The sequence below is a fragment of the Polyodon spathula genome, chromosome 26, assembly GCF_017654505.1.
Source record: "Polyodon spathula isolate WHYD16114869_AA chromosome 26, ASM1765450v1, whole genome shotgun sequence".
NCBI lineage: Eukaryota > Metazoa > Chordata > Actinopteri > Acipenseriformes > Polyodontidae > Polyodon > Polyodon spathula.
In genome coordinates, this window is record NC_054559.1 from 17,511,551 (window position 1) to 17,527,814 (window position 16,264).

The 16,264-nt window shown below is 42.8% G+C and overlaps 1 protein-coding gene across 4 annotated transcripts in view; it reads left to right on the plus strand.

The window, feature by feature from the left end:
- The window catches only part of LOC121300738 (serine/threonine-protein kinase STK11), a 40,707-nt gene extending 24,644 nt beyond the window's left edge, over positions 1–16,063 (plus strand). For 2 of the 4 annotated variants that reach the window (XM_041229507.1, XM_041229508.1), the window contains exons 9-12: positions 601–800; positions 7,582–7,716; positions 10,581–10,819; positions 14,971–16,063. In XM_041229507.1, coding sequence (XP_041085441.1) covers positions 601–800; positions 7,582–7,716; positions 10,581–10,792 — 547 coding nt within the window. In that variant the 3' untranslated portion in view covers positions 10,793–10,819; positions 14,971–16,063. Of the gene's footprint in view, positions 1–600; positions 801–4,722; positions 4,867–7,581; positions 7,717–10,580; positions 10,820–14,970 lie in introns of those variants that run through there. The other 2 variants (XM_041229509.1, XM_041229510.1) reach the window with 2 other exon arrangements.
- Positions 16,064–16,264: the final 201 nt, after the last annotated feature.

Sequence of the window (16,264 nt, forward strand, 5' to 3'; positions counted from 1 at the left end):
TGCTTCACTCTGTACCCCACTTTATCAGCCCCTAGTACCATGCGTTGGTTGAGTTTGTAAACATCCTCCCACCTTGCAGCTAGCTGTGCACGAGCACAGTCTTCTGAAAGGTGCTCACAATATTTGTGACCTTGCATGTGTGTACACATCTTGGGTCTTATCCACTACACCCCCCACCCCCAGCTCAAGAAAGTGTCACAGTTCTCTCCAGATGCCGTAATAAACCCTGAATCGGGTACTGCATGATCTGTTCTATTTTACACCTCGCAGTAATACTGACCATTTCTTTTTTTTAGTACAATAAAATCTCTTCATACACTGAAGCATCTCAAGTTTAGCTTTACGAAGTTCAGGAAGAGGTGACAACAGAAAACCGAACCTTTATAAGAAACTTAGTCAAGCAGACGGAAGGCACAGGCCAAAAAGCTTGCCGCCTTGACTCAGTTTCTTCCAAGTTCTCCTTTAGGATTGTGATTGAGTATTTAGAAGTTGGACAATGATTACAGAAGGCAATCGTGCCTGTGTTACGCGCTCAGCAACAGGCGGCGTGTCGTATTTTTTGTTTGTTTCTTTTCTCACTTTTGTTTGTTTGTGATCCAGTTGGGTCCGTAAGAAACACCCCCCATCTGAAGCCCCAGTCCCCATCCCCCCGAGCCCCGAGACGAAGGATGAGTGGCGGAGCATGACAGTGGTGCCTTACCTGGAGGATCTGCACGGATACAACGAGGAGGAGGAGGATGAGGAAGAGCTGTTTGACGTGGAGGACGACATCCTCTACACTCAGGACTTCACAGTACCAGGTAAGATACTAGAGAGATCTGTGTCTGTCTTCTTGCCAACATTTTTTTTTTTTTTTGTTTTTAAAAAAAAAAAAAAAAAAAAAAAAAAAACAACAAAACACAGCATTGTTAGTAAATTAATCATATTTGGGGTACCACTGAACTTGTGAGATGGATTGCTCAATAAAATCGTTTGTGTATTTTTAAAGAGGAGACTATTATCTGTTCAGGGATACCAAGATATTTAGTGAGCAGGTAGTCTGAGGTTACCCGGCAACAGTCTATTCAGGGATACCAAGATCTTTAGTAAGTAAGGGGTCTGAGTGAGGAAACATAGGCAATACAATCCCCAGCCCTAGTCTTGCTGTAAATTAGTTTTTTCCATAATTTGTGTGTGTGTGTATATGTAATGTATGTATGTATGTATGTATGTATGCTGTACAAAGTGATTATTCAGATAAGCTGTCCACAGACGAGGGTATTACTATTGCATATCAGTTTCCCCAGTTTCAGGTTTTATAACAAGCTTTATTTAGCCATAGCGTGTAGGTAACAAGCTCAGGTGTGTCTTAAACTCATGTTAAAACCAGGAATGGCTCAAACTGCTATGCAGTGGGAATCTCTCTCTCTCTTTCTTCTCTTCTCTCTCTCAAATTATTGATGTTATTTACTAACTGTGCCCCCAGTCCTGCTAATTTTAATGTTTTGAGACCTGTCACAAAATGGAGACTTTGTTTTTCATTGCATTTCCAGAATTGATTGCTGTAATCATTGCTCTCTTGCGATGGAAGTGCCTGATTGCTTAGACTTGACAAGCTGCATTTACTTTCATTAAATTGAATCTGGGTATTCTTTCCCCTGTGCTCAGTGCCAGTGAAAAGGATCTCTGAGATATTGGCAGTTATGTGTGTATAGTGTTGTTTGTCTGACTGAGACAGTCTTGTTTTGTTACCACTTTGATGTGTTCATTGATCAGAGAACACAGTAATATGGAAGATATTTATTCCCATAGCCTGTGATGTGATGACAGGGTGCATTTGCTGATTGACAGTTGCGTTGCAAGAGAGTGCAAGAATCAGCAGGGTAACTGACTCGGAGTGATAATTGCACGGTAGTTGATAAATTCCATTGTTGTAAAAAGGGAACTTTTTTTTTTCCTCATTTAGGTAATTCTATGCATTTCATTGAAGTGCTTGGTTATTGAATTGCATCCTTGAGACCTAGTTGAAAATGTTTTAAAGGGATTAAATATGCCTTTTGTATTCATTGGGTCACAATAAGTCTAAGACCACTGCTTCATGTCAACCCATGACCTATATCTTGCTAAATTTATAACAAAAAAGACCAACTCTTGAACTTGATAAAAAATGCAAAGCAACGAAGAAGTTTACCCCCAACTAGCATGTGAAACATTTTTACAAGCACGAAGTCACAAGTGTGCTGATGACCCCCACATGTTCATTTATTAGCCATGCAAAACAGTTTGGCGGGTTAGTGTTTTCAAATGAAAACTTCTGGAGTCTGGTGTTGCGCGCATTTTCACATGTCTCCCTTTTAGAGAGGGGATGAACCCATGGAGATTGCATAATGTGTGTTTTGAGCGCCTTTCAATCTCCCCAAAGGTTAAAGGAAATCTATTGATTAGGTGGAATAATTGACAGTGTGTCCAGACACCCACAAACCTCCTGTTCCAGTAATGAAAAAAAGGGTGAATTGAGTTGTTTGTGAAGTCTTTTGAAATTGTAAAATGCCATTTTTATTATGGCTTTGATACAATGCCCAATGCTTACAATGTTAGTCTTAGCGCAATACATCCTTGGAGAGAGATCCATGTATAAAACAACGTTGTTGCTTTTGAAAAACAAACAAAACAGTTTCCCCTGATGCTTCCTGTCTTTAAGCAGATAGCAACCATTGCAGGATCTAATTATTTTGTCCTGTGGCCTTTTGCACTAATCCTTTGCTGTTAACTCATTTCACAGTGAGATTTGGCAGTAGGTGCTACCCATTCTCAAAGACTTTGCATCATGGAGGTTTCCTAAGGAAACATTTAACCACCAAACTGTCAAATGCTGTACTCAAAATAATTAAATACAGATGTTATCCAAATCCAGAGATTATTTTAAGTAAGGACTTGTTTTAATTTTTAGTGAAGGTTTTTTTTTTTTTTTTAAATAGGGCCTGCACTATATATTTGAAATGATAAAGGCAGAGAATGACCCTTATTTTATATTAAGTGGGAAGTTTTGTTGCTGCAATCACTGTCTAATTATCCATGTATTACAAAAAGTGAGGGAACAAAATATTAGGATAAACCTTTCAATTCACCTCTATCGGAAACATAAATCATTCAGTGCACATTACAAGAAGTCCTTAAAATAGTTTCCCTGCTGTGCCGAGAGCTAGGAAGTAAAAGTATTAAGTTGGCCATGCTTTTCACCGGCCCCTCTAACCACAGTGGCACACGGCTTTAACCACTAACTGCATTTCTATTCTACATGACAATTAGACCCTATATTGCCTCTGATGCTCTGAGGGAGAGGGAGGGATCCTGTGTTGCTTTTTATTGCTCACAGTTTATCGTCAGATGAGTGAAGCTGAAACAAACTACTGTGTCATTCAAACTGTCAGGCTTTATTTATTTTTGTTGTATCCAGCAAAGCTGAAAAAAAAAATCTGAAAAATTAAAAAAAGGAATTCCTCTCCCATTTCCGCTTCCAAGCTCTGTCTGTTTTCCAGTCAAGTGGCTTTGCACGACTCTAGTGTAATGAGCTTCAGCCAATTCCCAGGTGCCTGTGTGTCCAGAAAAAAAAAAAACAAACAATCATTAAAACAAACGTTTTCAGAGGAAAAATAAATCCCGGCAGGGTTCGTGATGAAGTGGTGAAGCATTCTTTTTTTTTCTTTCTTTAACAGCTAAATTAGCACTATGGGATTCTGTCTGGTTTGAGAATATTTAATCTGGATTTGATCCGCAGAGATGCAGCATCTTGTCAAGGATGGCAACACTGGACCGTTTTGAACCATGTTCTGGGCTTATGTCATCTTTTTTTTGGGGGGAGCGGGGGAGGGTTACTACCAATAATGTTTGTCAAGTCCTGTGATCATCAATAAAATAAATATTCTATTCCAAATGTATGTACTTACCACTGCTTTCAAAATAGGTTTCTCCAACATTACGCAGGTCCATTTAAGTTCTTCAGATCCATAATAAGGATGCTTTGATTTCAGGTCAGTGTTACCCAGGGTGGAAATAAGACTAGTTCCTGTTTTATAACCAAGTTTGAATAAGAGACACACATGAGCTTGTTACCAATGCACTGTGGCTAATCAGGCTCATAGTAAAACCTGGAATGGGTGGAACTGCTGTACAGTAGGAGTCTTATTTCCACCTCTGGTTATGGAGGTCGAGTAGTTTTTGTGGTGCACAGCATAGTGGTTTGTTTATCCATGTACTTTGAAGGGGCTGTCATTGCTGTGTGTCGTCTGTAGCGGTGTCAGAGAGGTATTCTTGGGCTAATGTGTTTTTGTAAATCCACGAATCCAGGGTATGTCAATTAAATGCACTACTCGGCTGCTAGTAACCTGCCAAAAGTTCCAGGCATGATTTATTGGTGGTATGATTGCATGATCCATCATGTCTCATTAAAGTTTGAGTCTGTCATTAATCTTTCATATTGGTTTTTTTTTTTGTTTTGTTTTTTTGTAAATACAAATCTTCCTAACAAGTCCCTCGGGACCATGAAGTATATTGTGATGCTCAAGATCATCCATGTATTGCGATGCACATGGTCATTCATTCATTGTAATATTGTGTGTGCTCTGTCCTGTCTCTTTTGGTGGCTTCAGTTTCTAAGAAGGAAATAGCTGAAACTTGTCAGTCCAAGACATCTGTTGTATTGCATAATACTGTGAGTGGTGTTTTTTTGTGCTCTATTTGCAGGTTGTGTTGATGAGGTTTAAGACAGGGTTGAGAAGTCAAGGCAGGTATGCAGAAAGGAGAGGGAGAACGAGAGTGGTTTTTAATCTGACCGTATCCAGCTGCAAAGGATAAACCTTCATTAAAACAGGAGAGAACGACAGAAGATATTTGGGCAATGCAATCTGCTTTCAATCTCCCATCATTTGGACGAGTGGGTGGGAATAGTTGATCAAAATAAATAAAAAATAGTAATCTTCATTTGAAAGTTATGTTCACATTTAATAAAACCTGTTCAGACTTCTAATCTTGTATTCACTGCTTGTACAATTTGAATTGCCCCTCTGCATTAGAGACAGAAAATAAGGCATGCCTTTGATCTGAGGTGTATAGAGAGAGCTTCAATGAGCAGACCACCAAAATGCAAACTATCATCCCTGCTACCTACTGAGGACATCTTCCAATCTCAGCACCTCAAAGATATACCCTGTGCTATTTAACTGTGCCCCTAACACTCCTTTAATCAGTGTATGAATTACAGTGAAATGCACGCAAACATGTTTTGAGGGGAAAAAAAACCTGTATGTAGAATTACAGCCCCTTGTTACGATGCTGGTCTGTCTCTAACTCGCACACATTTATATTAGTACTGCAGTGTTCAGAGAAAATGGAAACGATTGTGTGTCTTTCTTTGGCAGCAGTGACGTGCGCGCCAAGAGTCTTGTATGCATTAAATACAGTGAAGCTGAACCTCTGGGCTCCTGAGATGGATTAGATTCGCTGTAGGCTCCCATTTGTATCGCTGTGGTTAGTGCCTGTGGCTTTGCGAGTGAGTCACGGGCTTGGGTGGAAGTCATGCAGAATGCATTCATCAGATAGTGGTTGTATAAGGTCAGCACTTGGAGGAGTAGCGTGGGGAGCAGACCATGCTGTATGTGTTTCTGTACACAGAGAGAAAGGGATAGCAGGACTGATGTGAATGGAGAGTAGAGGTGTAGCTGTGTCGACATGTGTGGTTTTGTTCATTATTTTTTTTATTTATTTTTTTTGCCATGGCCCAGCAGCCAGACTGCCTTACAACGCAGGGGTCCAAACTGAAACGCATAACCCAGATTGCGTTGTTTTTTCTTTGTCAACATGCTTTTAAAACAAGTTCCTAAGTGGCAGTCTAATTTTTATATTTTACCATTGTTAAGACAGGGGTTACAAAGGCGGGTTTTTTATTTTTTTTTTTGCTTGTTTTTTTTGAACGTTTGCAATCCTGGGTGGATCTTGTTGCATTTACTCAAACAGTTTTTTTTTTTATTTGAGGTGCTTTCACTTGATCAGAGGCTGTTCTTCAGTTCAAGTTACCCGCCAGGCATACATGTAGCATCACCTAAATGAGAAGGGTGCCATTAGAGAAGCAAGAGCCAGCGTCATCGATTGATCTGCAACTTGATAGTTTCCTTTTGTTTTGCTAGCAGTACACTCCTCTGCACTAGTTGGCGCTGGGCTTACTAATATAAAGACATTTTGACTGATCTACGCTGTATTATATATGTCTGTGACGGGCAACTAGAACTGGAGACCAGCTCCTGGAATACTTGCCAAAGCACCGTACAGAGTTATCAACAGAAATGTAAAACACAATGCGGTTAAGACCACTTTAGAATTATAGCAAACATCACAGACATACACATAGAAAAGATGTATTTTGAAGCTGCTTGCTTTTTTTTTTTTTTTCAATCAGTTTAAGTGGAATTGCCTGAGTGGATCATCCTGAGTCTTTTCCATTCTGGATAGAAACTAAATTACACAGCCTTTGCACACTGAAAAATGCCTATCCTTGTTTTTTTTATTTTTATATATAACCAATAGACTGCTGAGAGTGTTCGGAAAGTAGCATTTAAAAAATAAAGGAAACAAATTGGAATTTACTTGCTCTCTTTTAAAGAAAGAAACACCTGAGCCCTCAAACCTTGAACACAGTACCCAGTCTACTGCCGTCTTTGGGCAATGCATACCTTCAATTTCAGTTACTTTTATTACGATTATTCGTTGTTCTTAGTTTTTTTCGCTCAAACAAAAGCCTGGCCAGCAATTGGCCGTTTCCTTTTCAAGGTGTCGTCACCAAGAAGGAAAACGAGTACAACTCTAAGACAAGACAGGCACCACTGTGTGTTTTGATAATGCAATCAGAAGAGCAGATGGAAGTCTGTAATCCACTCTGAGCGCTGCCATAGCCACTGCTTGAGGATTATCATCTGCCAAGCTCATTTCCTGTGCTGTGCAAATACACCCAGCTCGTTTAGCGCACCTCACTTTACGTTAATCACATAATACTCCCAAGATGAGAGAGGAGGGCTGGGTCTGTGTGTGCATTTGTAGCTCTTAGCTGTTGAAGATGGTGCTTCCTGTGTGTTTGCGTGTGCATTTTGAGGGTGAACCTTGCTGGATTGACCAGTGATGGAAACATTGAAATACCGTCCGGTAAGATGAAGCGCAGACTGGAGCCATAGAAGGATCTTCACATTCAACCAGCTTAATCCATTTAATGTAAACTACCAGCGAAGAATCTCAAGATACATGTTTGTTTGGAGAAAGACCCACCCACTCAACCCAGGGCACTTTTCTACATGGAGATAATTGGCACAAATGAACAACATTGAATATATTGACCAGGCATCAAGAAGCATCTGGGACTGGAAACTGCATTGGTTGGGGAGTCCACTTCCATATGGTGGGGTGGCTTCATCACTGGTAGTTAGCAGGTGTCTTTGTCTGTCTTGTGTTGGGCTCTTCCATCCTACACTTTTCATGTTCTAGCTCTGCGTGTTTGATAATCTTTGAATTCGATCATTTTATCTCTATCATTCTCTGTCTCTCTCTCCCCTGTGCCAGTGAAGGGCCTCTCTCCTCGTGGACAGCTGTCTGCTCTTCCTCTTGCTCCTCCAACTCCTCGCCCGGCCGAGCTCCCCTCCCTCTCCCTCAGACAGTCCCTCCAGAGAAGGCTGCTTCCCAGGGCCCTGCAGCAGAGTAAGACCCCCCCCCCCCCCCCCCCCCCCCCCCCTCCTCTTCCAACACACCCAAGAACATGGCTGCAACTAAGGGGCAGCATTCGACACAATCAAAGCGTGTGCTGGAATGTAATGCAGAATGCTGTTTGCAGTGCTGTGCATGCATTGGTAATCTTGTAGAATTCAGGTGTGGTGCTACTTACTGTGCAGGTCCAGAGACAAGTTGCTGTTTGTCAAAAGGGGATTATAAAAGGATACTGCTGGCATTGAGATGCTGACCTGCAAAGCCTTGCACCGGCTACCTTAGTTAAGCTCAACAGCTTTTCCAATGCTTTTATTTTATTATTATTTTTTTTTAAAGCATGCATTTTACCAATGTAGCATTACCATCTTAGACAAGCTTTGTGTCAAAATTGAATGGTGAAATGTAGAAATTGAGACATCTGGCTGATCTACAGACAATTCTGCAAAGACTCAAGCTTCAGGCTTCAGCTTAGTGCTGCAGCTAAACCTCTCCCTAAGTGATGTCTTAGATGAGGGAAGGCTTGTGTCTTGGGTGGACTTGGAAAGGAGACTACATTAAAGTGTCTGAGTTTGAAAACCATTCATTTCCTTTCAGAAAACTAATGTTGATCAAAATTAAAAAAAGAATAATTTCCCCACACCAAACGTACTGGAGGTGTGATTAGTGCTTGGTCTTATTTCTCTGTATTGCGTTTTTATTAAACCACTTGTCTGGCTGCTTAAATCCCAGCCACGCAGTTCAGTACAATTTAGCACTTTTACCGGAAACATTTTTATGGACGGGGGAAATCAAATTCCCTTTTATGTTCGGGCAGGCGGTGAATAAGCTGAAGAGGTTATTGGTCTGGTACCCATAACCCGTGAGAGCAAAACAGGCACAGGATCCAAGAAATAGTGAATTTTAAAGAGATCCTTCATGTTCTCCTGGCGTTTCCTTTTAGTTACCTGTTTAATATCCTGTGATGTATGGTTGCCCGTAAGTGCAAAACAAACGATAAAAACGTGCTGAAAATGATGCTTGCTTTTTTTGTTGGTCATCCTTCTTTTTGTTTGTGTTTTGCTCCTTCAGGGCTCCTATAATTATGCATGCTCTGTATTCTCATTCTCTGTGATTTCTATAAAGATAGAACAGAGTGCTAGAGGAAAAACCGTGGTTGCAGATACTGCTATGCAACTCCCTGTGCCATTACTAACCACCCCCTCTCGCCAAAAATGTGTTTAATGACCAATTGTTGAAAAACATTTTCCGCACCATTTTAATAAAATCTCATGCATTGAAATACAAAACAAACTGATGGACACTATATTATTATTATTATTATTATTATTATTATTATTATTATTATTATTATTATTATTATTGTTGTTCTAATGCAATCTCTTATGAGCTGCTCCCTTTCTAAACAATCTCTAGCTTCCCCTTCTATAACCGGTCTCAGCCCTCCTGTCTGTGATGTTTTAAACCGTCTCCCTGGTGTTTTTGTTCTGGTTCATGAAAAGTCTTTACAGTGACGGAGCGGGGTAGTGTTATGCATGTGTCTGTGTCCATTCAGAATAATTGCAGCAATGTCTGAAGTCTCTTGGATAGTGACCTGATCTGCTGTTCTGTTCTATATGTGCGTCTTATCCCCTCAGGCTAGCCCTGTAGACCCTGCTCGCCCCTGATGGCATGCCTGCTAATTTTTGAAACTGGCCCTGCGTGCGATAATTGATCAAAAACAAAGGTTCCTCCAGCTCTGCCTGTCCCTGTCCGGCTTGGACAGCAAGCCAGTGTGTGGGCGTCTGAAGAGAGTGCCATCTGCGCTACGCTTCGTGGATCATGAACCTGCCATGATCAGCTGAAATGAACAAAATAGGTTTTGCTGGTTAGGTTGGCTGACTGTGAAGTGCCCAGAAACCATGCAGCATGGATCGTGCTCCTGGAAGCACTCCTTGCTCCTATCCTAGAGACTGAACCCCCCCTTGTCTCCACTGCCCTGCCCAGGAGAGAGCACCTTAAGGCGTGAGAAGGCAGGTTTCATGTCCCTACAGTGGTGGGCCCCTTCTGAGAGTCAACAAAGGGGCTACTTAGCGAGGATTGTTAGTGGTCTTTTTTTTTGCTGTAGATTTTAACAGATTAAACATTTTAACTTTTCTGTTTCCCATAGACGTGATTTTCTATTAAGTCAACACTGCCTTTTATATTTATACTTTTGGTTTTTCTTTTAAATTTCACATTTGTTTTTCTAACACTGATTTCAGTTGTAGTGGCCCACGATGCATCAGGACACTGAATGATAATGAAAATCCACACAAGACCCTCATGAAACAGGACACGTTTAGTAAAATATTTACCGTTTTTACACTTTTTTTTTACAGCCTTACTATTTGGAGTCCAGCAGATATCATGATAGTCTTCATCAGTCCTAACAACTTTGGGCTGGCTCCAGTAACTGGAGGTTTTGAAGGAAACACCCCTGAGCCTCTACCAGCTCTATCCAAAGTGCTTGTTTCATCTATTTGCAGCTGTCAGTGCCAGAGAGCTGCTGCCACCAATCGTGCTAATCTTTTGGCCTCCGAAGATAATTTTCACTTTTGGGTGAAAAATTTGCATCTTATTTTTAGGACACTATTCCTAGCTGGCGTGACAACCAGTTTGAGCATTTAAGGAATTGCTTTTTTTTTTCTTTTTTTTTTTTTTTTTTTTTCTTTTTTTTTTTAAGTTGCTAATTGGTGTTCCTAATTTTATAATTAAAAAAAATAATAATTTGGTTTAGAACAGTTTTCTTCCACTTCACACAGCTGAATTGCACAGCAAGCAGCAGTGTGGGTTCTCATCCTTGTTTCTTGTGTGTGTCTCTCTCTGCTGCCCCGCTGCAGGACAGGTGCCTGAAGAGGAGATTGAGCAGAATGGGCAGAGCCACGGCCAGGTTGTCCCGAAGCCTGTGTGTGTGAACGGCACAGAGGCGGTGCAGTTAAACAGCAAATCAAAACAGGAGCGGCGGACGAGCTCCACCTCCTCCAACCCCTCCCGCAAGGGGGTGTCCACCACCAGCAAGATCCGCAAGCTGTCCACCTGCAAGCAGCAGTGAGGTGCTGGAGACTGACGCACTGTACCGGTGAGAGTGACACACACACACACACACTCCACCTGCAAGCAGCAGTGAGGTGCTGGAGACTGACACACTGTACCGGTGAGAGTGACACACACACACACACACTCCACCTGCAAGCAGCAGTGAGGTGCTGGAGACTGACACACTGTACCGGTGAGAGTGACACACACACACACACTCCACCTGCAAGCAGCAGTGAGGTGCTGGAGACTGACACACTGTACCGGTGAGAGTAACACACACACACACACTCCACCTGCAAGCAGCAGTGAGGTGCTGGAGACTGACACACTGTACCGGTGAGAGTGACACACACACACACACTCCACCTGCAAGCAGCAGTGAGGTGCTGGAGACTGACACACTGTACCGGTGAGAGTGACACACACACACACACTCCACCTGCAAGCAGCAGTGAGGTGCTGGAGACTGACACACTGTACCGGTGAGAGTGACACACACACACACACACTCCACCTGCAAGCAGCAGTGAGGTGCTGGAGACTGACACACTGTACCGGTGAGAGTGACACACACACACACACACACTCCACCTGCAAGCAGCAGTGAGGTGCTTGAGGCTGACACACTGTACCGGTGAGAGCGACACACACACACACACTCCACCTGCAAGCAGCAGTGAGGTGCTGGAGACTGACACACTGTACCGGTGAGAGTGACACACACACACACACTCCACCTGCAAGCAGCAGTGAGGTGCTGGAGACTGACACACTGTACCGGTGAGAGTGACACACACACACACACTCCACCTGCAAGCAGCAGTGAGGTGCTGGAGACTGACACACTGTACCGGTGAGAGTGACACACACACACACACACACTCCACCTGCAAGCAGCAGTGAGGTGCTGGAGACTGACACACTGTACCGGTGAGAGTGACACACACACACACACTCCACCTGCAAGCAGCAGTGAGGTGCTGGAGACTGACACACTGTACCGGTGAGAGTGACACACACACACACACACACACTCCACCTGCAAGCAGCAGTGAGGTGCTGGAGACTGACACACTGTACCGGTGAGAGTGACACACACACACACACTCCACCTGCAAGCAGCAGTGAGGTGCTGGAGACTGACACACTGTACCGGTGAGAGTGACACACACACACACACTCCACCTGCAAGCAGCAGTGAGGTGCTGGAGACTGACACACTGTACCGGTGAGAGCGACACACACACACACACACTCCACCTGCAAGCAGCAGTGAGGTGCTGGAGACTGACACACTGTACCGGTGAGAGTGACACACACACACACACTCCACCTGCAAGCAGCAGTGAGGTGCTGGAGACTGACACACTGTACCGGTGAGAGTGACACACACACACACACACTCCACCTGCAAGCAGCAGTGAGGTGCTGGAGACTGACACACTGTACCGGTGAGAGCGACACACACACACACACACACTCCACCTGCAAGCAGCAGTGAGGTGCTGGAGACTGACACACTGTACCGGTGAGAGTGACACACACACACACACTCCACCTGCAAGCAGCAGTGAGGTGCTGGAGACTGACACACTGTACCGGTGAGAGTGACACACACACACACACTCCACCTGCAAGCAGCAGTGAGGTGCTGGAGACTGACACACTGTACCGGTGAGAGTGACACACACACACACACTCCACCTGCAAGCAGCAGTGAGGTGCTGGAGACTGACACACTGTACCGGTGAGAGTGACACACACACACACACTCCACTTGCAAGCAGCAGTGAGGTGCTGGAGACTGTCACACTGTACCGGTGAGAGCGACACACACTCACACACAGTTCGTTAGTAGTTCCTCCTCTCTCGCACACTCCTGTTTCTTCTTGGTCTACTTTTTACTTGTTTTATTATTTTATTTAATTATTTAGTTATTTAAATAAAAAACATACCACTGTTCTCTCCCACCATGGGGGGGGGGCAGGCGGGGTGTTCTAATTATTTTTCCCAGTTTAATTAAATGATCCTTAACCCCCTTACCCTCTGAATAACTCTCTGGACAAATCCAGGCAGCAAAGGCATTGAATCTTTCAAACTTGGAATGAAACGTGACGCTTCCTGTTTTTTTTTTTTTTTAATAATTTTATTGATTTGAATCAGTTTTCAGTACAACAAATAAGCCATTAACATAGTGCGGCAAACGATAATTATTCTAACCCACTCGAATGGCTGGAAATCGGGATACCTCCCTCTCGGCTCGGCTTCCTGAGCTGAGCTGACGAGAGCGGGTTGCAGAGCGGGAGTGCGGGGGTGGATGGAGAGCTCTGCAGTAGAGTCACGCTTCCAGGGTGTCTCTCTCCGTCTCATACTAACGTCACCCTCTCATTCATGTCGGTGTAGCAGCAGTGGCAGAGCCAGGCTTTCATCTCTTGATGACTCATTCACAAGAAAGCTCCCCATTCCTTAAGGAGGTCAGCTCTGCTTTCGCTCGGCGGCTTTGTGCTGAAATTGCTACCAGTGAAACATTTATTTCCTTTCTTCATTCATATATTCTTACCCCCCCCCCCCTCCTGTCTCTCCTCTTTTTTTTTTTTAAACTTCCCCTTATCAATTAGCAGAGATTGAAATAAAACTCCTGTTGCATAGCACTTTCACCCATTCCAGGTTTTAACATGCGCTTGATTAGCCACAGTGTACAGGTAACAAGCTCTGGGGTGTCTTGTTAAACTCCTAGAAATGGATGAAACTGCTATCCTATTTCCAGCCCAGAATGAATATATGTTGTATTCAATATCTTTTTCCCTCTCTCTTGCTTATTACATCACTTTTTTAAAATTTTGTTTTCCAGCTTCCTTTGTCATCCTTTACATTCCTCCATCTCTTATTTTGATTTATGCATTCCTGCATTCATTCATGCAGCAAGCTTCTCATTCATACAGTCTGCTTTTCAAGTGCAGTAATTTCCTACTTCCCTGTTCTCTGATTCTCTTGATAATTCTCTAGACCGGAGGCACAGTTACGAGACCATGATATTGTGCTCCACCTTTTACCAAGAATGAACGTTCGAGTGGAATGGCCTTATGGGGAAAATAGGAGTTATGGCCAGACCTCATTTGAGCCTATTCTGCAGTATAAAGGGCCTTTCTTTCTAGTTCACATCCAGCTATTCTCCTTCCTGGATACCAATCTCTATTCTTCAATGAGTAACATGCTCCAGTTTTGTACCCAAGGCCATTTTAGCATGAGCTGTTGAAACTCCCCACCTTCCACACTGCAGCCCAGCACGTTCTCCAACCACTGAGCTACACAAACCCCCCACCTTCCACACTGCAGCCCAGCACGTTCTCTAACCACTGAGCTACACAAATCCACCGCCTTCCACACTGCAGCCCAGCGCTTTCTCTAATCACTGAGCTGCCCATGCTGTGTGTGGTAGGAACTGCAGGATCAATTCTGAAAAGAAAGGAAAGTGGAATATTTAATAAGTTTGAAATAGCTCACCGCATGAGTCATCAAAGCCTCCCACACATTTTCACACTAACTGGCTGAAATCCGGTATAGGGATGCTGAAAGAAAGAGGGTCAGGCAGGTCTGTGTATTGTGCTCGAGATAAGAGGCAGATTTTTCTAGGTTTTTTTTTGTTTTTTTTTTATTTCATTTTTTAAAGAGAATTAATTCCTGTTGAAAATGAGCAGCAGCTCTACTGAATAAATATGGCTCATATTTTTATTTATTTATTTTTTAAATAATGGACGACACAAGCCAACTGTTATAATATGCTGTTTGTAAAAAGCGATCCTGCGGGCCACTGGACATTTAGAGAGAGTCTGGACAACGGTTCTGAACCACGGGGCAGTTCTGCCAGGTTAAAGGTCATGTAGATCTGTTGTGCTGTTTTGCTTTTGCAATTGCCACCGAGTCATGAACCCCAAATAAAACACAACAGGCAGGAGAATTGGGACCGTAGCTTTGCAATTATGTTGCGTCAACCCGTAACCACAGCGTTGGCGGATTGAGGGACAAGATCCGAAAACTCTCTAAAAAATCTCTAGCCCTAGACGTGGATTGTCATTGCTTTAGTAGTATCAGTATTGATTATGAACTCTTAACAATAAAAAGACAGCTTTCAACACCGGGGATAAGGAATCGATATGTATAGTACATAATATTTTTTTTTGTTTTCCCCAGGTTTTTTTGTAACTTCTCTTGGGGATTTATTAAAGAGACATCGGGAGAGAGCTGCGCTGCCTGTGATTTTATTTTTTATTTTCATGGATTCATTGGAAGAACTGTTACAAAATGGACACCCAGGAATGTACGGATAAGTGAGAGAATTTAAAAAGACAGCAGGAGAGAAGAACGGAAAGACGGGACCCATCTATCTAATTTGCCAACTGATGCCAACGTTAAATTATTTTTTATTCCCCTTTTTTTTTTTTGGGGGGGGGGGGGGGGGGGGGGTTGTCCAACCAGGAGACCCAAAAAGGACAACAACTGGCACAGCCCTGTTACTGTGTGGACGTGTAGAACTCTGTGCAAAGCCATTTAGAAGCACTTTATGGTTTTAGACTACTTTTTTATTTATATTTTTTTTCATTTTTTTTTTGCAGTATAACAGTATACACATTTCTGATGTGTAAATAATATTAATAATGATGATGATAATAAATAATAAAAAAAAAAAAAAACCTGCATGTTGTAAAGGGCTTGGAGAAAGGGAATGAAATATTTATATAAAAAAAGAAGGATGTTCTTCACCCTGTCCATCCTGGGATATTGTTTCTCATCCTGTGTGTGTGTCTTTTGTTTTTTTTTTTGTATAGTATCGGGAGATGATCACTAGCCGTGTGCTAGCAGCCCAATAACTTTTCCCTTTAACAGTTCAGCTCCACACTAATGCACCTGTAATTCTGACCTAGTTTGGATTTGCTTTTCAAACACATTTGTCAAAATCCACATGCCGTGTACAGAAGACATCCCGGAACAAAGCACTACAGCACACAAAACAACACCACTTTATTCTGAAGAGAGTTCAAGATTTGTTTTTCTGCCACTTTGTTTTCCCTTTAGTTTGCAGCACAGAGCAGGAGGACAAAAAGTAGGTTACCCTGCCTTTGGCGAAATATGAAAGCAGATGTGTTGGTCTTTTTTGTTTTTTAAGCATATTGTCGGCAATTCTGTATTAAAACTGCTTCAATAAAGAGGCAGCCAGTCTCGACAGAGTGAGCTGGTAGCAGGTGTGAGTGCAATCTTCAATTACATCCCAAAATGCTTTTATTTACTGCAGGGTGCCACTGGGTAATTAATGTGTAATCACATATAGGCCCTAAGAATAAAGGCTGACAAGTGTGGTGTCCTGTGAATTGATGTGCCGACATGCTTGAATTTTAGCAAGAAGTTCCACACTGTTCTATGCAGAAGTTAGAATGTGCCTAAATTCAAGATGTTCTGCTACCTGTCACCTAAGAGCGCAGACCTGGCA